Source organism: Calidris pugnax, unplaced genomic scaffold, assembly GCF_001431845.1.
Source record: "Calidris pugnax isolate Ruff unplaced genomic scaffold, ASM143184v1 scaffold36, whole genome shotgun sequence".
Lineage (NCBI taxonomy): Eukaryota > Metazoa > Chordata > Aves > Charadriiformes > Scolopacidae > Calidris > Calidris pugnax.
In genome coordinates, this window is record NW_015090825.1 from 1,280,777 (window position 1) to 1,302,285 (window position 21,509).

A 21,509-nucleotide genomic window follows, 5' to 3' on the forward strand; every position below is an offset into this window, starting at 1 on the left:
GTTTTTCTCTATTTCTCTTCCCCCCAACTCTAAGCCGCAGGTGTTTGTATAAGCAGGATCAGAAGATGTTGCCAGGCCAGGATAGAGCCTTACCCAACTGCTGCAACACAGGTTACATCCCCCTAATGAGAGACAAGGTGGCTACACAGACCTATAGCCCACAGCCAAAGCTCTGGAGGGGGCTGGGCACAGGAGACCAGCACTAGGGATGTTATGAGTGTTTGTTTCCATGGCTGAAAGTCTTTCCTGGGAGGGTAATGGGAGCTTCCACCAGAAGTCTGAGCTCCACATGGTTGACCAAGTAGGTGGGACTGTCCCCAGCGGAAAAATGGCTGGGGCCTTCGGTGCCACCTCGAGGCAGAGCTCCTCTTCCCAACTCAGAGCTGATCCCAGGCTCACCTGATGTAGCAGCCTTCCTGGGAGGCCAACAGGCCAGGTGAGACCATGCAGCAGAGGGGCAGAGCTGCTGCTGCACATGAGGTGCCTACCAGAAGTGCATTGCCTTCGTGTCCTGCTGCAGACCATACGCCTCTGTGCATCACACCTTTTCTCCATCCATTCCCATTTCCTGGCCCCTGTGCCCCCACCTCGAGAAACATCACCCACCTGAGCTTTCCTGACCAAAGAGTGCCAGCTCCCCACACAACAATGGTGTACATCTCCTGGCGGTGCGGCTCTGTCCTACCTGTGGAAGTGAATCCTCTCTCTGGGTCCCAGAGAGAGAGGAGAATTTGTACTGGAGACAAGCTGCTCAGGAGATTTGGCTCAATCCCACAGCCCAGCAGAGGCAAAGCTGCTGCCCCTCCGGGTCCCCAGCTCCAGCAGGTAGTGAGACTGAGCGTATATGTACATATACATACACATATAGAAGAAAAAGACTCCTGTCTGCAGCCAGACAGGTCAACACAGACAGAAAGCACTGATGCAAACATAAACAGCAGGAGCAGACTGATCCTGTTCCCCTCTCTGAAAAAAATACCTGTTTACATATATGTAATATGGACTTACATATAAATAGTGAGGCTTAGTCATTCAGTCAGTCCACAGCTGACCCATGCCTCCCCCTGTACTCTGTCTCAGGCCAGAAACAAAGAGAAAAAGATCTCTTTGGTAGGAGGCCAAGACTTCTGGTCTCTCGGACCCCCAGGTCTGCCTGGGAGCTGGCTCGGGCACCTGCTTGCCTGGTCCATCTTGGGTGCCCAAGTTCCTGGGGTTTACAACTGCCTGATGTTGTGCAACCACGTAATCTCAGGTGGGAAGAGTCTGGAGTCCTTTTCTGGAAACTAGCCATCCCCACTCGTTGACGAGGGTATTCTCACCAGTGTAGTATTGACACCTGTAGGGATCTGACGTCATCCCACAGAATGCTGTCAGTAACGCACGGCAACACGAAGTCGTGTCAGAAAGTGGTGGTTGGCAGAGACTCGTGGTGGTATCAGGGAACTGGAGAAGCGCAGTGCTGGAAAATAGCCACCTTTCCCCTTCCTGTCCTCTCCAGCCTCACAGGATAGCCATGTAGATCATGATCATGTAGAACATAATCCTTCTCTGCTGCTATTAGAGTTAATGTCCTCCCTCCTGTGTCCGCTGGTGGGAACATGACCTCTGTGTTCTCTGTGGCTAAGATGCTTCTCCCCTCTTCCGACTGCTTTTTCACACTGCCAAGCCTCATCTCTCCTCACAGGTCCTACTTACAGATTTCTTTTCACTATATTTCTTACTTTGCCTCAGACTTCCCCTATTCCCCTCTGGCTCTGGCTAAGCCCAATGCTCTAGTTGTGGGCAGAACAGCACAATTTACCACTTCCCCCCTGTGTCATATATCTAGCCCAGGCTGGATGGGGTTTTGAGCAACCTGATCTAGTGGGAGGTGTCCCTGCCCATGGCAGGAGGTTAAAACTAGATGATCTTTAAGGTCTGTCCCAACCTAAGCCGTTCTATGATTCTATGATGGTTACTTTCAGTAACATACTGTAGCATGGTACAAATCATGATTCTTCTTGTAGCAACTCCAGTTCGGTAGGAAGCTTATCCTACCTAATGCAAGCCCTTTCAGAGGAAAGTTGTTCCCTTATGCCACTCTCTAACTTGGACAGAGTGCTTACCAGCAGCTGAAAGGAAACCAACTTCCCTTTCTACCTAGTCTGCTATCCAAGCAGGTGGGACAAAACCAGCAGGGCACACCATCACCTTCCCCACAACAAGTTTCCTACTGGGAAATTTCTAAGACTTGCAGATTAGGATTGAGGGAGTGGGGAGAACTGGTTGTGCAGAAAGGAGCAATATGCAGGGGTATGAGGTGTATTCCCAGGCTGTCACTCCAGTATGGCTCTTCTGACACTTTTCCAGCTGGAGACAGTATCTCAAAGACTGGGCATCACAGGGGTTCCCGAGTAAAGCCAGAAGCTAGCTCAAGTCTGAACCACAACAGAACCTTTTTTCGCTGCAGTCAGACCATGTCTTCAGTGTATGTATGGTCAGAAGTGAATGTCACTGTGGCCTCTTCCCGATCCTCAGACCTGAGTTCCTCTCCAAAGGAAAAGTTAACGTGCCAAGGAGTGGTGAGCATCCAGGTCTTGTTCTGACAGGTGGCTGGGGTGTGACCAGGATGCGAACTTGAAAACAAGGACTGCAGATGCCATCATGAAGTGTGCTAATCTGGTACACTTTTTGTCCTTTCCACCCAACCTCCTGGTTCAATATGCAGGGGTTGTCCTTCTGAAGCTTTCTGAAAGTACTGTATTTGACTGTATACCTTCACCTTGGCCTCTTGCTATGAAATCTGCTGCCTCCTGAATCAAGGCAGACTTGAGGCATAGTGCCTGTTTCTCATATGTTGGAGAGTTACCTCTTTCAGACAAATCTGTATCAAAGAGGAATACATTGAGAGGAATACAGAGAGGAAGGCTTTCGCATTATTCTGCCTAAACCCTGAATGCTGCCATTGGGGTGGTCTAGTCAAGGGCACTGACATTACTCAGAGACATGGCTGGAACTCTTGCTCAGTTTCACCACTTCTCCTTCAACAGTGGCTGCACAAAGCAGGGACTGGGACCAATTCCTCTGTCTAACTTCATTTGCTTTTTTTGTACAACTAATGTAAGAGAATTGGTTTGCACTTGTGTGTGTATGTGTGTGTGTTTGCAGGGAGATGGGATCAGGAGCTTCCCTTCAGGAATTCTGCAGGCAAACCTAGTATCATCTCCAAGGATCCAAAGAAAAACTTTACATTCCAAATCTGAGGCTTGGAAACTGTTTCTAGCAAGTTAAGTTTTCTTGCAAACCAGTCTTCTGGTGTGAGTTTTTCTCTCCACCATACCACATCTCAGTAATCAGAACTGCAGCTGCTTCTAAAACCTCTTGTAAAACATTAGCCACTCCCTGTCTGCCTTATCTACCCCTTTTTCTTCCTCAAAAACCCCACTGCTGCGGTTTCCAGAACTGAGTTGGGGGAAATTAAAAAGAGAAGTCCATTACAATGTTTTTGTTTGCTATCATGTTGGACGGGACAACCAAGTTTTCTCCATTGTGAAAAGATTCCAGCAACTTCAGAAAATAGGAGGCCAAGATGTTGCAACAGCCAAGCTTTTGGTCCAATGGCTAAAACAGAAATGTGGGAAATGCATGGCCTCAGGTGAAAATAACATGAATTTGTGCTCAGATTTTTGATTAATTAAAAAAAAAATAATCGTCCAGAACTAATTTTTCAGGGTGTATTTTTATTCCCAACTGGAATCTCCCAGATCTTCAGAAATATGGATATTATTGATGAAAGGGGAAGAATATATAGACAGAGGTTTGGATAAAATGAAGCAGAGGACTTGCTCAAGACTTCTGTGTGCCTTGAGACATCATTGCAGATGTCTCCAATAGTGGTCTTCTACTCTTTTCTCACATTAGAAATCCCTGCTGGGGAGACTCAGCAGGGGGATTGGGCTAGATGATCTCCAGAGGTCCCTTTCAACCCCATATCATTCTGTGATTCTGTGACTCTGGCTGTTATCCTTCGTGTGATATTTGGTTGCTTTCTCTTCCCCTCCATTGCCATGCTTAATCCTGCCACATGTCTCAGCAGGATCCCCAAAATCCATCACCTTTCTGCTGCATCCTCTATAAGCAGCTGTTGGCACTGACTACTACACAGCCTGCTCTGTTGCTTCCCTCACACGTGATTCTCCAACAGGGTTCATGGCCTTTCTCACACGCTCTGCAGATGAACACCAGGTTGCTTCTGCTCCTGGCCAGTCCAACATATTCACAATAATACTCTCACTGAACACACTGAAAAGTTAAAACCTCCATGCAGAGAGGTTGGGTTGGCAAGGGGCTGGGACTTGTCACTCAAAAGACAGCCTCATACAAAGAGCTGGATTAACATTTATTGATGTGGGGTTTTTTTAACTTATCAACACAGAATATGCTGAAGGAAGAAGGAACTATTAAAGACAAGCCATGAATAATTGTTCCCTCTAGGGGTGGGCCAGGCACACTCCACTGTCTGCTCCAGTGATTTGTAGGACCAGTAACCTTTCATGAAACAGAGAAGGCTTTTTCTGCATCATTGAGATATCAACTGGGCAAGGAGTCAAGGAAAGTATTGGAGGATCAGGCCACCCACCTGAGAAGGTAAAAAGAGGTGCAGTAGGTTCTTGAAATCAGTTTGAGTGATTTTATCCAGGACTGATCTCCAGCTTGGAAAGAGTTACAGGGGCACAGGCTGGGAACTGAGGTCCTTCAGAGCTGGGATTCTATGGCAGACTTGCTCATCCTAATTTGCAAAACAAAGCATTTGTGTGGGCTCCGGCCAGCTTTCTTTCAGCTCTTTCATGAGCTGCCCTTTTTCAAGGATACTCCTTCAGGTCCTTCATCCAAAGTGGAGTTTCCTTCCTCAGACATATTTGACTGTCAGTTCACAAATTCGATAGCAACTTGTAAAGCAAAGGACGTTGTTCCAGTTACTGTAAGTGTTGGGGTCTCTTTTTCCCTTGACATGAATTGCAGCACACTTTTCTGCAAAGAGTAAATTGGGTTCCCCGGGTTTCCAGAACCTGTAAAAGAAAGTTCCTTTATTTGGAACACACTGGCATGCATGACAGTGGGAGCGAAGCCACCTAAGCAGCTGTGGAAGAGAAAGGGGAAGATTACCTTAACAGAGATCAGGAGCTCTGGCAAGGAAGACTAGTCAAGTTTTTGACTAGAAAACTAGTCAAGTTTTCTGACTTGCAGTGCAGTTAGGGACAGGGACCCCTCTCTGACACATACCTGCCTTACATAGGGTATTGGTCACTTTGACTGCGGGGGTGTGAGTAACAGGACCTTCCTCACTCCCTCTGGGATACTCACGTGGCTGCCTTGTTATAGGGAGTCTGATCCACCCACTGCCATTGCCCACTTTCAGAAGCAGCTAAGCCTATGTAGAACTTTGTTTCAAAGGCTTTAGTAGATACTTCTTTCGCCAAGTTGAAGAGGAACTCCTGGAAAAAGCACAATGTCCATGAGGTGTGGGACTGAGCAGAGGGAGGCGGCAGGAATCCCTGTGGGATGGGGAGGGGAGCTGGTGCTGGAGGGGTGCAAAAAGAACATCCTCCCTCCCCTGCAGGAGCAAGGAGGGGATCTGAGTCCCCTCCAAGACCTGGCATTGTGTCTCTGGCTGCTGTTCCCCTCCCTCAGCCCTGCACCTACCTGCTCTTCTTTGCTGTTGATCACCACCAGCTGGGAGCCCATCATCCCAGTGCAGTTCTGCACACTCTCAGGCCAGGACATTTTATCAGCTGACAGATAATAGCACTTTTCTTGAAAGTGTTTCCAGCCTTTTGGACAGTACACGCAGCCCTCCTCTGTGGGGGAAAAAAACAAACTTGCTTTTGAACAAGATGTGCTGTCCTTCATCTTAGTGAGCTCAGTGGAGGGTCCCAGGTGTTCAGGGAGGGGTTTGAACCATGTCTTTAATCTACACAGAGGTAAATGCTCTCTTCTGTACTCCACAAGTAAAGCTATCAACAATCCAACAGGCTCCTTTCACGAGGCCCCTGCCTGCAGTGCCTTTCCCTTTCTCTGTCTGTTCTGCCACGTCCATGCAACCTCTGTTTAGTGAGAGACACAGTTTCTGCCTTGTCCCTCCTGAGGAATTGAGATGGGAAGTCGTTGACTCACACTCCTCCGGGAACACTTACATCAGAGAAGTGTTGTCCAAGTGTTTAGCTCTTGACTCATGCAGACTGACAGACATGTACAGTAAACTGCTCTGACAGTCTTGCTGCCACCACAGGCAGTTTCCTACACTAGCCATGTTTTCCTAGAGATCTGCCTTATAACCAGAAAGTCACATGATGGCTTAAAAAACACAGACATATTCTCTCAAAGCATGAGGCTACAGGCTTTAAGACTACATCTCTCTATCTATGATCTGTATATATAATACTCTGAATAGATCTCTGTATAGAATATATCAGGCTGAAAAGTTCATCCAAAAAAAAACAACAAACAATTGCACCCTTGTATGTACTAACTTAGGTGTTTTCTCTGAATTTTAGACCTCATAGGGACTCTTTTCTTGGGTTTCCCAAGTCAGGAGCTCTTCAGGCAATTGCATGCAGTGACAATGCCCTGGTCAAGCCAATGCTTCAGCCCAGCCATAGCAAACAAACACATCATATTCATTCAAGGTGGATCCAGATAACCTTATGCCCTTCAAGAGCTTTCTTCACAGCACAAAATCTCTCATCTCATCTCATCTCATCTCATCTCATCTCATCTCATCTCATCTCATCTCATCTCATCTCATCTCATCATCTCATCTCATCTCATCTCATCTCATCTCATCTCATCTCATCTCATCCCATCCCATCCCATCCCATCCCATCCCATCCCATCCCATCTCCTCTCTCATCCATCCCATTCTTGGCACCAAACTGAGGGAATAGAGTCCAGTGAGTGGAACAGCTAGCAAAACTTTTGTTAACCTACCTGTGCTCGTATATATTAGACCCACTCAAGGTACACCATTATGTATCTTTGTAGAAAGACACACCATGGCACTAGAGAGAGCATCAAACAGTACGCAGAATCAAGTTCAAGCAGCCTAAGGAACTTTGAGCTCTCTATCTCTGTGCTGCTCACCCTGGTCTTTCACAGCTGAGGGATGGCCTGTAGCCATCATGTACTCTGCAAAAGCCATTCCTAATTCCACAATGAAAGCTAAAGTTTTCCCACATGACTGTGCGATGCTGGACAATTTCTTCTGAATTCTTAAATGTGTTGATTAGGAGAGTCTGTCTGCTGTTTGGTGAGCATGCTTGTGCCTCGTGAAGCTAAGCAGGGCTTTTTTCCCATGAAACAGCAAATTGAGCCTGTGTAGAACACAACCTGTCTGGCCTTCCAGAGATGTCCACCATAACAATAGGTGGACCATGTCTATTTTGTCCCTGCAAACACCTTTTTATCATGGACTGTAAAGGGAGTCTGAAGAGCTAGCTCAGATGTCCTCAACATGTATGGGTTAGTCCCTGTGGAAACCACAACCTGCTTCTGTATGCAGTGCCCAGGTGACAACAGATCTCTGAACAGAGTTTGGGAATTTGCACTGCAGGAATTCGAACTCTTGCCATTGCCATCTCTTCATGTATGATTGCAGCCCAGCTCTCCAACGACTCTAAACTGTGTAACAACAACCTTCTACCACTGCTACCTCTGTCCCCCAGGCTGGCCATGATGCTTGTGCAAACAGGCAGTGAGCCAGCGAGGGAGTGGAGCTGGATTGAACCAGCCCTTACAGAAGGATGAAGCACTTGCAGCTAGATTAGTGCACTAGATTAGCAGTTGAGGGGTTGTGTGAGGGCCCGTGAGAGGGGAAGAGTAGGAAGGGTGATCAAATCACAGAATCCCAGAATCTTCTAGGTTGGAAGGGACCTTAAAGATCATCTTGTCCAACCGTCAACCTGACTGACAAAAATAGACACCCGCACAACAAACAAGAAGCATCACCATCACTAAACCATACCTCCCAGCACTACATCAACCCGTCTTTTGAACACCACCAGGGATGGTGCCCCAACCACCTCCCTGGGCAGCCCATTCCAATGGCTGAGAACCCTTTCAGTGAAAAAATTTTTCCTAATATCCAGCCTGAACCTCCCCTGGCGCAACTTGAGGCCATTTCCTCTTGTCCTGTCGCCTGTGACTTGGGAGAAGAGACCGACCCCCACCTCTCTACACCCTCCTTTCAGGTAGTTGGAGAGAGCAATAAGGTCTCCCCTCAGCCTCCTCTTCTCCAGCCTGAACAACCCCAGCTCCCTCAGCCTCTCCTCATAAGACTTGTGCTCCAGACCCCTCACAATCATGATGTAGATCTGGAACAACCCATTCTCTTCCACTGGCCCAGAACATGTTTTCATAGCATCCTAAATAAAATTGTGCAATACGGCATTTTCTTTCTTCAACTCTCTGGCTTCCTTCCTTAAAAAAATCCACCTCTGTTTGACAACCACATTCCCAACCTCAAAGGCAGACTGACACTGGAATAAATTTTGTTGAGGTTCTTAGTGTTGCTTATGAGGCTCTTAGCATCACTTACGTTTACCTGCAGATATGTTGGAGACGCAGTACCACTCTGTAGCATTCTGGAGCAGAGTCTTGGACTGGCCATAGCTTCCATGAAGGAAAACAACTGGGAAGAGAGGAAAAAGAAGAGAAGGGCTGCTGTCATCCTTTCCTCCTCATTCATGAGGAACCTGTCCAATCCTCCACCTTCTGGCTTAGAGCCCCCACAGAGATTCTGTTATGTTAACAAGCTCTGTATTGAACAAGGAGATGAGAAACAGCAGGCTGTTTCTTCCACTGTTGGTCATTCATGCCTTTGGAACAGGCATTAATGGGATGAGCTCCACTCGCCTTTGCTGGCTGGGAGGCTCATTTTCCCAGCTGACAAAACCAGCTTAGACATCCTTTGAAGATGGGGTCAGGAAAGGGTCAAAGAAACCATGGGATAAGCTTAATAAAGGAAGAACATTAATATGCATTCCCTCTTAGTCTTCCTGGGCATTCCAGCTTTAGAGCACAATATTTACACTTATCAAAAAGGTAAAAGTGATAAAGTTCCTTTATCCTTTTACCAAGTTGAAGAGGAACTCCTGGAAAAAGCACAAGAGGTGCAGGACTGAGCAGAGGGAGGTGGCAGGATAAAGTTCCTTATCTTTTTTACCTTTATCAAGAACTGGTGGGTGTTGAGGCTTCACCCAAGGGAGTTAGGAAGAAGCATGGAAGAGTCATGACAGAGCAATAGGATACTCCAGGACAGTACAAGCAAAGGATTTCCCTTGTGATTGCTCCAGGCACTGTGGCTGGGATGCAGCTGGAGAATTTTGGTGGATTTACCCCTACCTTGCTAAAATATGGGCAGCCCTGGTACCAGTATTTCCAAGGAGATCACACTGGCACTTTGGTTCCAACATTGTCACAGGGAGCTCTCAGAGAGAGAGATACCAGGTCAGGAGAACCAATATCCAACAGCCAGCCTTCAGCGAAGCTACCTAGATGCTCTCTGATACAAAAGACACTTCTCAGCTCTTGGTAGAAGGGGAGAAACTGACTGTTTTCATCCAGAACTGACTTTATCCAGCAGGTGGGAAAGTGAGAGGAGCAGAGAGAAGACCCTGCCAGGGAACAAACCTCAACGGTGGGAGGGACCCTACTCCCTGACTAAGAGGACAGAGCGGGGAGAGGGGCAGCAGAACAGGCTGTTTTGGCAAAGGGCACTCGCCTGCTGACTCAGACTAGGATATTGTCTTTCCATCTGACAAAAAGCAGCCAATGACTCCCTTCATCCCAGAGGAATTAAGAGACCCTGGAACCCACCGAAGCAGCAGATGGTTACAAAGGCAGTTTTGATGGCAAGGACAGAAACAAGGAAGACCCAGGGGTTCAGCCAGGAGCAGCTTCTCTCTTCTGCTGGGGCTGAAAAACACAAGGGAAGAGTGGGAATCCCCAAGCCCAGAGTCAGGGACAGGATAACCCAGATAGCTCAGTACCCCAACAGCCTGCTGGTACCCTCGTTCCAAGGCCTGGGGAGCCCCACAGGTGCTGTACCCACATCCTGCTGTAACCAGGTCCTGCTGCCTGTCATTAGCAGTGGGTCAGACCCACAGAATAGGGGGCTGCCCTGAAGCTGCTCTTTTATTTCACTTTCTATCACAAGCCCTGTTCTTTCTTTGTCCTGTCACATCTCCTTTCTCCCCAACACATCTTCCTTGTTGCCCTCCCCTGTCCTCCACTGAATGCTCCCTCCTCTTCATCTCTCTTTAGATCTTCTTTCTCTCAGCTACCTTTATTTTGACTCTATCCCCTAAGTCATTTTATTCAATAGCAATACAGTTACTCAAAGGAGTGGCTGCCCGGATCAGTGTTTGCAGAGGCAGACACACAGAAGAGATCATTTCCAAAGGGAGAATGGCACTTTGAAGCTCTTGGAAGAGCCCTCGCTTGGTTCTCCTTAGAGACACCAGGAGATGGGAGCAGTGACTTGTGTTAGCTTGATGCAGACAGTTTTACCTGACGATGACAGTAAGATAGTGCTCTTCAATCTCATTGTTTATGGAAACAACACTGAAGAGGATGGTAGACCATAATTTGCTTGGACTTTATTCCCCCTGCCTCTGGGAAAAAGGTCATTCTCCCAGCCCAGGCACTCCCCAATTCCCTCATCTGTTCCTTTGCTCTTGTCCTAAGCCCCTTCTCCTGCTATGAGAGCCACTGTACCATGCCATTCTCTATCCCGGCCCTGGATTTTCCCCCACCTCCTCCTTCTTCTCCAGGACAGAAAGGAAAGTTTTGTGGTTACCTGCAGTTCCAGAACTGACTCTCCCTCGGCGATTCATTATCTCTACTGCAGTATCACTCTTCTCCACCAAGAGTCCACATTGCCAACATGGCCATGAGTACAGGCTTTGTCTCACACAGAAGACTGCACCAGGGCAGCTCACACACTGCCCTCTAATCTGGTGTGCACAAAATGCTGTTTCCTGGGTGTTCCCCACAACACATGGTGATGGGGGAATTTTCACCGTTTCTCTGCCAGGACATTTCACAAGATGCTCGTTGCAACACAGAAACTCACAGATGCAAATTAAAACGGATGAAGAGTAGCACGTCTAGTTCAAACAACCTCCTTTTGCACACATTCAAGCAGTTTGACATATACTACTGGCTGACCTCTTTGGTGTTTGTTCTTCCCTGGTGAGTGAGTATGTATATGTGAAAATGCCTATACTGCTGGTATTTGCTAGTAAAGGATTAAACCCACTCACGATGTCCTGCAAAGGCGAGTCAGAAAGAAACAGGAAAGCATATCTGTGACCTAGTCCTGGGCAAGTCTCATCGTGAAGCCTGTGCCCAGTACCTCAGAGCAGAACCAAGAACTGTTTTTAACTAATTACTCAGGAAAAGACAATGGAGCTTTGAGTGGAGGGGTTGCATGTGACCTGTCATTATGGAGCTGGAGGTCAGAAGGGATCACTAGACAGTGCCAGAAACCCTGTCCATTACAGATCATGAAGTTTTACTTGGTCATGACTACAACAGGTACAGCCAGACATGGTGCTTCTAGCACTGCTCAAGGCAGCTTGATTCAAAACCCTGCAGGATAAAGTGTCCCTAAGGATACCCCTAAGGGTAAATAATCTCCACTAGGTCTCATTGTACTCTGAATGGACTGGGGTGGGTATGCAGCCTTTGCTCTTCCATGTTCCATCAGCTAGTTTCTCCCTGTGAAGGGGCATGCACAGGCGGACGGAGGAAGGAATGGAGAGCTAACAATAGTGCAAGCACATCAGTTGAAGACTCAAAAAAGCAGCACACAAAGCTGGTTACAAACGCAGACAAGCTTAAACTGTGTGCAGAAAATATCCTCTGAGTATGTTTTTTCATGCACAACAGGCTGCAGGCAGGGTTGAACCACCCAATGACTCCGTTGTGTTGGAAAGATGGTCCATACATGTGCTTGTTGGTACTGTCATAGAAGGTATCACAGAATCACAGAATGGTAGGGGTTGTAAGGGACCTTCAGAGATCATCTAGTCCAACTCCCCTGCCAAAGCAGGTTCACCTAGAACAGGCTGGACAGAAATGCACCCAGGCGGGTTTTGAGTATCTCCAGAGAAGGAGACTCCACAACCTCTCTGGACAGCCTGTTCCAGTGCTGTCACCCTCAGAGTAAAGAAGTTTTTCCTTGTGTTGAGATGGAATTCCCTGTGTTCCAGTTTGTGTCCACTGCCTCTTTTCCTGTCCCTGAGCACCACTGAAAAGAGTCTGGCCCCCTCCTCTCGACACATGTCCTTTAGATATTTATAAGCATTTATGAGGTCCCCTTTCAGTCTTCTCTTCTGCAGGCTAAACAGACCCAGGTCTCTCAGCCTTTCCTCATAAGAGGATCATGCAGAGGGTACAAAACTGTCAGAAGGAAAATGTGCTCAGGGGGGTTAAATCTAATCAGGAGAGATCTAAGCACTTTACTGATTTATTCATGACATCTAATTAACTGACAAACCATAACCTGTATATCGAGGATCAATATGAGCAGTCCAACAGATAAAGCACAATACCAGACACGAAATATTAATAAACACCTGTACATTTCTAAACATCGTTATGTAACTAATCCCCCAAAACTCTAACCCCGAGACAGACACACGTTCACATTATTATTTGTGCAATGCACCCTCATCACATGAAGTGTGGGCTGCAAGAACACATCCCCTTTTCTGGTAGCAGGGATTCCTCTATTCTCATGCTGCTGGAGATGTAGGGTTCATGTGTACCCACTTCCTACAGTCTGCTAACCCACAGGCCAGTGAGAAAGCACAAGGTCACATATGCACGCTGAAGTTGTGGGTGTCTAGATGTTGCACCCTTTACTGCCAGGAATGCAGGCTACCCACAGCACCCAGCAGGAAGGATGCTCTTTTACAGACAGGTTGTAAAGTTGCAGGGCAACTTCAAACCAGGTTTTGACTGGCGCTTCCTTCCCACTTCTCCCTCTTCTCTTTGCTAAAAATGTCTTGCTTCTTCTAAACTTTGCTTTCAGACTGACTCTGTCTCAAAAACCTTTAATTCCCTGGTTACTGTTAAGCTGGTGAGCATGTTGCTCTTTAACAATGGTGGGTTTGGTGTAAACACCCTCTCAGACAGTTTCAGGTATTCAATTCACAGAGCTGTTTACATTCACATTCCTATTTTATCAGGTCTTGCTATCCTGGCCATTTGACCAAGATGAAGGTCTGTGCAAGTGCCCTTACACGAATTCACTTTGGTGTGTGCAGAGGGTCTAAAGCAGAGAGGCAGCAGACGACTTCCTTCTCAGCATCACAACCCAAACTACTCTTCCCAGCAAATCAATAACTGGCCTCACAACATTCAGGTTTCTTGTGAAAATAAGATCTTCTGTAACAGCAGCAGTTTGTAGTTGGTGTGCAGTTTCAGGCCTATGCTGGCAAACTCCAACCCAATCGTTCATGTCCTCACCACCACTCAGGGGCACTACAGCAGTGCGGTAGACCAAGAGAAGAAGTCTGAAGCTCTCAGTAGACCCCAGGAGACAGAGACCCTGTAGGAGAGAGAACACTGCAGCACATCTTCTCAGCCTCGGCTACCCCAAGTACTACGCTCCAGCCTCTGCACCGGCTTTCATAAAAGAAGCAATTGCCTTCTAGGCCTTGGACCTTAAGATACACCACGCCTAGAGGATCTGAAAGATCAGATAAAGCTGTGGGCTCATGGCCATGATCAACAACACATTGCTAAGATAGGAAACAGCACTCTCAGGAGCCTGTCCCAGACTGTCAGACAGATTCTCTGAGTCATCATGAATCTTCTGCCTAGAGTGGAAGGTACAATTCCTTAGGCTTTTCCCCTTTTAATGTAAAGAAGAAGTAATGAGTGCCAAGCCATGCCTGAACACATGAGTGTGTGTTATTCTTTTAAAATAAAACACCATATTCCTCAGACTCGTTCCCAGGGGAGAAGCCAGGGAAACAGGTGCAGATCAGATCAATGTTATGTAGATAACGCAATGCTGGGGAAACCTGAAGACATTCCCTAGCTCCAGGCCAGCACAGATCCCCGCAGATCTGCACAGGCAGATCCCCAATATATTTTCTGGAAGGGCTTCCATGCAGTTGCTGCTGTTGGAGAGATCTGAGGTAGGTTTCTTTCTCATTTTGGGAGTTTAGCCCTCCAATGAATTCATAGAGAATAATCACAGAAACTCTCCCAGACTTTAATTTTTCAAGGCTTAAACAAATTATGTTTAACAAAACCGATCTTATGGCTGGTTCTTCACTCCCCCTCCCCATTATCTTCTGCATTTATTTCAGTTTCAGTATATCTTGAGCTAATATGCCCAGAGTTTTTTTCCTCTGTGCCATTATCCATTGATAAGCTCTTAGCTTAGAAAAGAAACTTGTGATGATGAGTTCAAAATAGTTCTGTACTCTAAAATTTCACTCATTTTCCCATACTATAGAATTCGGTGATATCTGATTATTTTCAGATAATGTTCATACACTCTGTACCAACAATGCCCGTATATTTTTGGTATCAGCAAGATTTATTAACATGACATCATGATGAAAATGCTAAATGAAATTAGTGCATAATATAGTTCTTCATGCTCTGCCAGTACATTATGAAGGAAACACTTTTGACATCTTGGATATAACCGGAGATACATTAACAGAATGTCATCATATTGTGTACAAACAGGCAGGAACAATCAAAAAGCCTTTATTAAAGACACCAAAAAAGACCAGAGGCAAAAAGAGGTTGTACAGAAACATTAAGTGTCAGTGTCAAAAGTACCCAATTTGGAAGAATATCCTCTACTGCAGAAAAGTGAGCAAGGTCTATTTTCTGCGATATTAAAACTAGCTTTGTGGAGATTTTTCAAATGTCAGGGCTGAGGAGATAATCATGCACTGTTAGGTGTTAATTCCTGAGCATCAAATCATGAAGTCTTCAGCTCTCTCTCAGCTTAGAAACCCCAAAACTTCAAAAGAGAATAGTTGTAGGATTTCATCAGAAGAAAAAATAGGTGCATTTGAACATTTTGCTTCCAAGTATAGAATAAAGATTTTTAAATTCAGGATAGTTGAAGGACTTGGGGGATCTTTCTGGGTAGCATGTGCTATTGGATGTACACATAAATGATCTGCAGTATTATTAATGTAGGTCACTTCATTTACTTTGGATTATTCATAGGTTTGACATATGTTTATCTGGAGACAGTGAAAAGAAACTCTTGATCCTTGTATCCCTTACTTCCCAGCTCTCTTGCTGAAGAAGCTGCTCAGCTATGGCTCACGAGATCTGGAGGAGTTGCAGAGAGCCTCTGACTCCTGTCGCTGCTGTCAGTGTGTGACAGTGGCCTTAACAGCAAGATTCTGTAACATTCACTCTAGAAAAAGAAACCACAGACGCAAGACAAGGAACTGCATGGCTCAGGATCTCAACATATACCTTAAAAATTGACTTCTGCTATAGTATTTGTTTTAATACAGGGAAAAATCAGGTGTAGCACTTAAGAACAGGCCCTTGATCTGATTGTTTAGATTGGAGATCAAAATAGACCATTGTACATACACTCCAGTACTGCTGTCCTGTCAACACGTTCAATCCGGTGAGGTGAGGCCCCTGCTGCCTTAGATCCTCAGGCAGAGTGAGTTGCCACAACTCTACATTCACTAGATATCTGCAAGTTTATTCTAGCTGAGGATCAAGAGGATAACTTTACTGCCCAGACATTGTTTTGCTTCTGACATGATCTGAAGCAGCAGTTTCTCAATACACAGCTACAAACTCTGAAAGCAGAGCGTGAAGACAACCCCTTTTCTAAACATTAAACAAAGATCAAGGCTGGCCATCAAGGTTTTCCTTTGAATGATCATTCTTGTTTCTCATTGCTCTAGCTGTAATTTCATCTGAGTTCTTCCATTTATTTCTAGCTTCATTATCTCCTAACATTTCTCCATTTTAAAGTTACTTTTTTCTTCTGTTCCTACTCTTCTTCTAATGATCTCAATCAATAAACTTGTCATATCTGTAACAAGAGTAAGTCTGGAACAGAGAATCTTTTAGACAAGGAAATAGAGGGGAAAAAAGAGAAAGGAATTTGAAAAAGACATAAAGCTTTGTGCTCAGCAAACCCAATTCCCTCCCTAGCATGAGGAGCTGGAATATATGGGCACGTTCATCCCAGTGTAACTCTGGCTGCTTAACAAGTGCTAAGCTGTTTAAGTATGGAGGTCAAAGTAAAGTGGCTGGGGAGTTACCACGTTGAAGGGTTGAACATAGTTCACTTTCATTTCTGTGATAAGGCAAGGTGCAAAACAGGATCGAGAGGCAACTGAAGTCAGGCACAGTTTTTTCCATTACTTTTGATAAGCTTTGATTTCAGCCCACAAATAATTGACTTCAACAGATATACTAATGCAGTGTAGTGGCCTTTGGTCCACAATCATCACTTTATGGAAAAAGCGCTTCTCTGTGTCCACTGGTATTTGTACAGATAGCCTTCCTGTACCTCTTTCTAATAGGAATTAATTTTCATAGGTATTAAGACAGCAAATATTTCCTCTTCTGTGGCTAAAAGGACTTCTGTCAGGAAAGGAAGTAGGGGGACCCTATCATACAAAGGCAGACTTAGGAGGGAGCCAAAAACAAACTCTTCTATCACATATACAATCATAGAATCATAGAATGGGTTGGGTTGGAAGGGACCTTAAAGATCCATCGAGTTCCAAACCCCCTGCCCTGGGTAGAACTGCTTCTCAGGTTCATTATAATACCATACCAGACACAACACCACACCAAACTATGGCAGAGCACTGGCTTTATCACAGAAAATCACATTTTCATTTTTATGAACAAAAACATGCTTAGGAGATATATTGCTTCATTGGATCATCTGACCAACTGGGGAAAGAAACAGTCAGTTGCTGGGAAAGGCCCTCCTTGATTGGCCATGCCCAGGCCTTAAAGAAAGGAGTCAAATTCTTCTTCACCAGATGAGAAAAGGTATCTGCCCACAGATTAATTTTTGAGTCATTATCATCTGGGACCTCAGACATATTTTGGCATTCAGAAACTATTTCAGTGAAGGCTTCCCATCCAAAGGTCTCTTGCAGCTATGAATCATATGAAAAAAGTAACAGTTCCAAAAATATGTATGGAATTTTAGAATTACTCTACCTGCATTCTTTACAGAATCTTTTACTAAATTCAGTTACTGATCTTTTTACAGGGTATTTTTCTTTCTTTTCTATAAGTGTAGCTACTCAACAAATTCTGAAAGCCTACTGAAGAATCGGGATAGCCCTTTAACCCCATCAGAGCATTCAACAAGTCTATATTTCTATTATTCACATGAAACCAAAAATCCAGTATTTAGAATCATAGAATGGTTGTAGTTGGTAGGGAATTTAAAGATCACCGAGTTCCAACCCCCTGCCATGGGCAGGGACACCTCCCACCAGACCAGGTTGCTCAAAGCCCCATCCAGCCTGGCCTTGAACACTTCCAGGGATGGGGCATCCACAACTTCCCTGGGCAACCTGTTCCAGTGTCTCATCACCCTCATCGTAAAAAATGTCTTCCTAATATCTAGTCTAAATCTACCCTCTTTCAGTTTAGAACTGTTACACCTCATCCTATTTCTAAATTCCCTCATAATCCAGGGTAGAGATCAAATGGTTGCAGAAAGTGAGGAAAAGGAAAGAAGCAGCTCTGGATTAAAATGATCAGTTTGTAAATCTGTTGTAAGCTTAATTTTCTTGCAGATTACCTGCAGGTATGTCTCCAGGGCAGTAAATACTTCCCAGTCCTTCAGCTGTGCTCCATTTTCAATGTAATCTTGAATCCTCCTCTTTCTAAGTTCTAGTGCAAGCGCATTGTGGGTCTTATCTCTTGGGATGCCCAATTCGGTCTCATTGACTTAAACAGACCAGAGGCTGCAGATGGCTTCGGTGGTGTGAGGGGGAAACTCCCATTCAGATTGCTGCTGATTGTGCCCCAGCTCATGACTGGCATCCCAAAGGCCATTGGCTTGGAGGGACTGTACATCTACCACCTCTGTTACTGGCTCCAAATGGCGTGTGACTGGGTAGCCAGCAGGCATCGAACCCGCAGGGAAGGTAAACCACAACCAGTCTTGGCAATCTGTGAAAAAAACACAATAAATTCTCTTTACGTTAACTCATTCTTTTGAGTCGTTTGTCATGAGTGGATATTGCTAATGTGCTTCCACCTTCTGTGCTGGAATATCAAATGTATCAACCAAAAGCAAAAGTTTAATGTGTATATTGTGTGCTCTTTTGCTCCATTTCCAATCCTTGGTACTACCCAAACCAAAGAGCAAAAAAAGGCAAGTGACTTTTGCCAGAGCTACAGACATTGCAGATGACTGTACTCCCTGTACTCTACTGGAGTGGAGAGGAGGTGTGAAAATATAATTCTGTCTGTAGAAGAAATTTCTGTTGACACTGGTGTTTTCCTATTTTCAGCTCTGACGAGGAAGATGCTATTGCCAGGACAGTTTGTAAATTTGTATAGCCAAATAACTGTATGGTTTGTATTGATGAAAATGACCCTAGCACCCTCTCCAGCTTTCCCTAGAAGCTTTATAATCTAAGTTCTGGCTCTGAAGGAAATACATGGGGGAAAATCTTCATGATAAATAGCGGACACAAATAAATTTCAAAGATGGATTATTTTCCCTAAAGTGCTCACAAAGAAGAAGCAGATTTTCATCCTGAAGGCAGGGGGCTAAAATGTTTCATTGCAAAATTTTGTGTCAGGGCCCAGAATGCACCAAAAAAGCTTTACTGGCCTTGAGCAGCCCCCCAGGGGAGATGAGAAACAGCAGGCTGTTTCTTCCGCTGTTGATCATTCATGCCTTTGGAACAGGCATTAATGGGATGAGCTCCACTCGCCTTTGCTGGCTGGGAGGCTCATTTTCCCAGCTGACAAAACCAGCTTAGACATCCTTTGAAGATGGGGTCAGGAAAGGGTCAAAGAAACCATGGGATAAGCTTAATAAAAGAAGAATATTAATATGCATTCCCTCTTAGTCTTCCTGGGCATTCCAGCTTTAGAGCACAATATTTACACTTATCAAAAAGGTAAAAGTGATAAAGTTCCTTTATCCTTTTACCAAGTTGAAGAGGAACTCCTGGAAAAAGCACAAGAGGTGCAGGACTGAGCAGAGGGAGGTGGCAGGATAAAGTTCCTTATCTTTTTTACCTTTATCAAGAACTGGTGGGTGTTGAGGCTTCACCCAAGGGAGTTAGGAAGAAGCATGGTAACTTGGCTTCACCCAAGGGAGTTAGGAAGAAGCATGGAAGAGTCATGACAGAGCAATAGGATACTCCAGGACAGTACAAGCAAAGGATTTCCCTTGTGATTGCTCCAGGCACTGTGGCTGGGATGCAGCTGGAGAATTTTGGTGGATTTACCCCTACCTTGCTAAAATATGGGCAGCCCTGGTACCAGTATTTCCAAGGAGATCACACTGGCACCTTGGTTCCAACATTGTCACAGGGAGCTCTCAGAGAGAGAGATACCAGGTCAGGAGAACCAATATCCAACAGCCAGCCTTCAGCGAAGCTACCTAGATGCTCTCTGATACAAAAGACACTTCTCAGCTCTTGGTAGAAGGGGAGAAACTGACTGTTTTCATCCAGAACTGACTTTATTCAGCAGGTGGGAAAGTGAGAGGAGCAGAGAGAAGACCCTGCCAGGGAACAAACCTCAACGGTGGGAGGGACCCTACTCCCTGACTAAGAGGACAGAGCGGGGAGAGGGGCAGCAGAACAGGCTGTTTTGGCAAAGGGCACTCGCCTGCTGACTCAGACTAGGATATTGTCTTTCCATCTGACAAAAAGCAGCCAATGACTCCCTTCATCCCAGAGGAATTAAGAGACCCTGGAACCCACCGAAGCAGCAGATGGTTACAAAGGCAGTTTTGATGGCAAGGACAGAAACAAGGAAGACCCAGGGGTTCAGCCAGGAGCAGCTTCTCTCTTCTGCTGGGGCTGAAAAACACAAGGGAAGAGTGGGAATCCCCAAGCCCAGAGTCAGGGACAGGATAACCCAGATAGCTCAGTACCCCAACAGCCTGCTGGTACCCTCGTTCCAAGGCCTGGGGAGCCCCACAGGTGCTGTACCCACATCCTGCTGTAACCAGGTCCTGCTGCCTGTCATTAGCAGTGGGTCAGACCCACAGAATAGGGGGCTGCCCTGAAGCTGCTCTTTTATTTCACTTTCTATCACAAGCCCTGTTCTTTCTTTGTCCTGTCACATCTCCTTTCTCCCCAACACATCTTCCTTGTTGCCCTCCCCTGTCCTCCACTGAATGCTCCCTCCTCTTCATCTCTCTTTAGATCTTCTTTCTCTCAGCTACCTTTATTTTGACTCTATCCCCTAAGTCATTTTATTCAATAGCAATACAGTTACTCAAAGGAGTGGCTGCCCGGATCAGTGTTTGCAGAGGCAGACACACAGAAGAGATCATTTCCAAAGGGAGAATGGCACTTTGAAGCTCTTGGAAGAGCCCTCGCTTGGTTCTCCTTAGAGACACCAGGAGATGGGAGCAGTGACTTGTGTTAGCTTGATGCAGACAGTTTTACCTGACGATGACAGTAAGATAGTGCTCTTCAATCTCATTGTTTATGGAAACAACACTGAAGAGGATGGTAGACCATAATTTGCTTGGACTTTATTCCCCCTGCCTCTGGGAAAAAGGTCATTCTCCCAGCCCAGGCACTCCCCAATTCCCTCATCTGTTCCTTTGCTCTTGTCCTAAGCCCCTTCTCCTGCTATGAGAGCCACTGTACCATGCCATTCTCTATCCCGGCCCTGGATTTTCCCCCACCTCCTCCTTCTTCTCCAGGACAGAAAGGAAAGTTTTGTGGTTACCTGCAGTTCCGGAACTGACTCTCCCTCGGCGATTCATTATCTCTACTGCAGTATCACTCTTCTCCACCAAGAGTCCACATTGCCAACATGGCCATGAGTACAGGCTTTGTCTCACACAGAAGACTGCACCAGGGCAGCTCACACACTGCCCTCTAATCTGGTGTGCACAAAATGCTGTTTCCTGGGTGTTCCCCACAACACATGGTGATGGGGGAATTTTCACCGTTTCTCTGCCAGGACATTTCACAAGATGCTCGTTGCAACACAGAAACTCACAGATGCAAATTAAAACGGATGAAGAGTAGCACGTCTAGTTCAAACAACCTCCTTTTGCACACATTCAAGCAGTTTGACATATACTACTGGCTGACCTCTTTGGTGTTTGTTCTTCCCTGGTGAGTGAGTATGTATATGTGAAAATGCCTATACTGCTGGTATTTGCTAGTAAAGGATTAAACCCACTCACGATGTCCTGCAAAGGCGAGTCAGAAAGAAACAGGAAAGCATATCTGTGACCTAGTCCTGGGCAAGTCTCAATGTGAAGCCTGTGC

At 45.8% G+C, this 21,509-nt stretch overlaps 1 protein-coding gene across 8 annotated transcripts; it reads right to left on the reverse strand.

Annotated features, from left to right (window-relative positions):
• Nucleotides 1-623: 623 nt before the first annotated feature.
• Nucleotides 624-21,172, reverse strand: LOC106886842 (C-type lectin domain family 4 member E-like). Of its 8 annotated transcripts, none has more exons than XR_001411746.1 (7): nucleotides 10,835-11,048; nucleotides 9,853-9,951; nucleotides 8,573-8,665; nucleotides 5,683-5,837; nucleotides 5,344-5,474; nucleotides 4,619-5,048; nucleotides 624-706 (listed from the first exon to the last, which is right to left on the reverse strand). XR_001411746.1 is itself a non-coding variant. In XM_014940078.1 (7 exons), exons 1-6 carry the CDS (start codon nucleotides 10,869-10,871, stop codon nucleotides 4,889-4,891), a joined length of 675 nt encoding a protein of 224 aa, XP_014795564.1. In that variant the 5' UTR covers nucleotides 10,872-11,048; the 3' UTR covers nucleotides 4,360-4,573; nucleotides 4,852-4,888. The 8 variants fall into 8 exon arrangements, 7 of the variants coding, with proteins under 7 accessions (XP_014795564.1, XP_014795565.1, XP_014795563.1 ...); XM_014940078.1 differs by lacking the exon at nucleotides 624-706 and adding an exon at nucleotides 4,360-4,573 and having other exon boundaries at nucleotides 4,852-5,048; XM_014940079.1 differs by lacking the exon at nucleotides 624-706 and having other exon boundaries at nucleotides 4,360-5,048; nucleotides 8,579-8,665.
• Nucleotides 21,173-21,509: the final 337 nt, after the last annotated feature.

Coding starts and splice junctions, on each gene's coding strand:
- LOC106886842 (XM_014940078.1), bottom strand. CDS start 10,871: ATGAATCGCCGAGGGAGAGTCAGTTCTGGAACTGCAG. Junction 8,666..9,852: donor TGTAACCATCTGCTGCTTCG/GTGGGTTCCAGG, acceptor CTCTCTTCCCAG/TTGTTTTCCTTCATGGAAGC. Junction 5,475..5,682: donor TCAACAGCAAAGAAGAGCAG/GTAGGTGCAGGG, acceptor TGCTTTTTCCAG/GAGTTCCTCTTCAACTTGGC.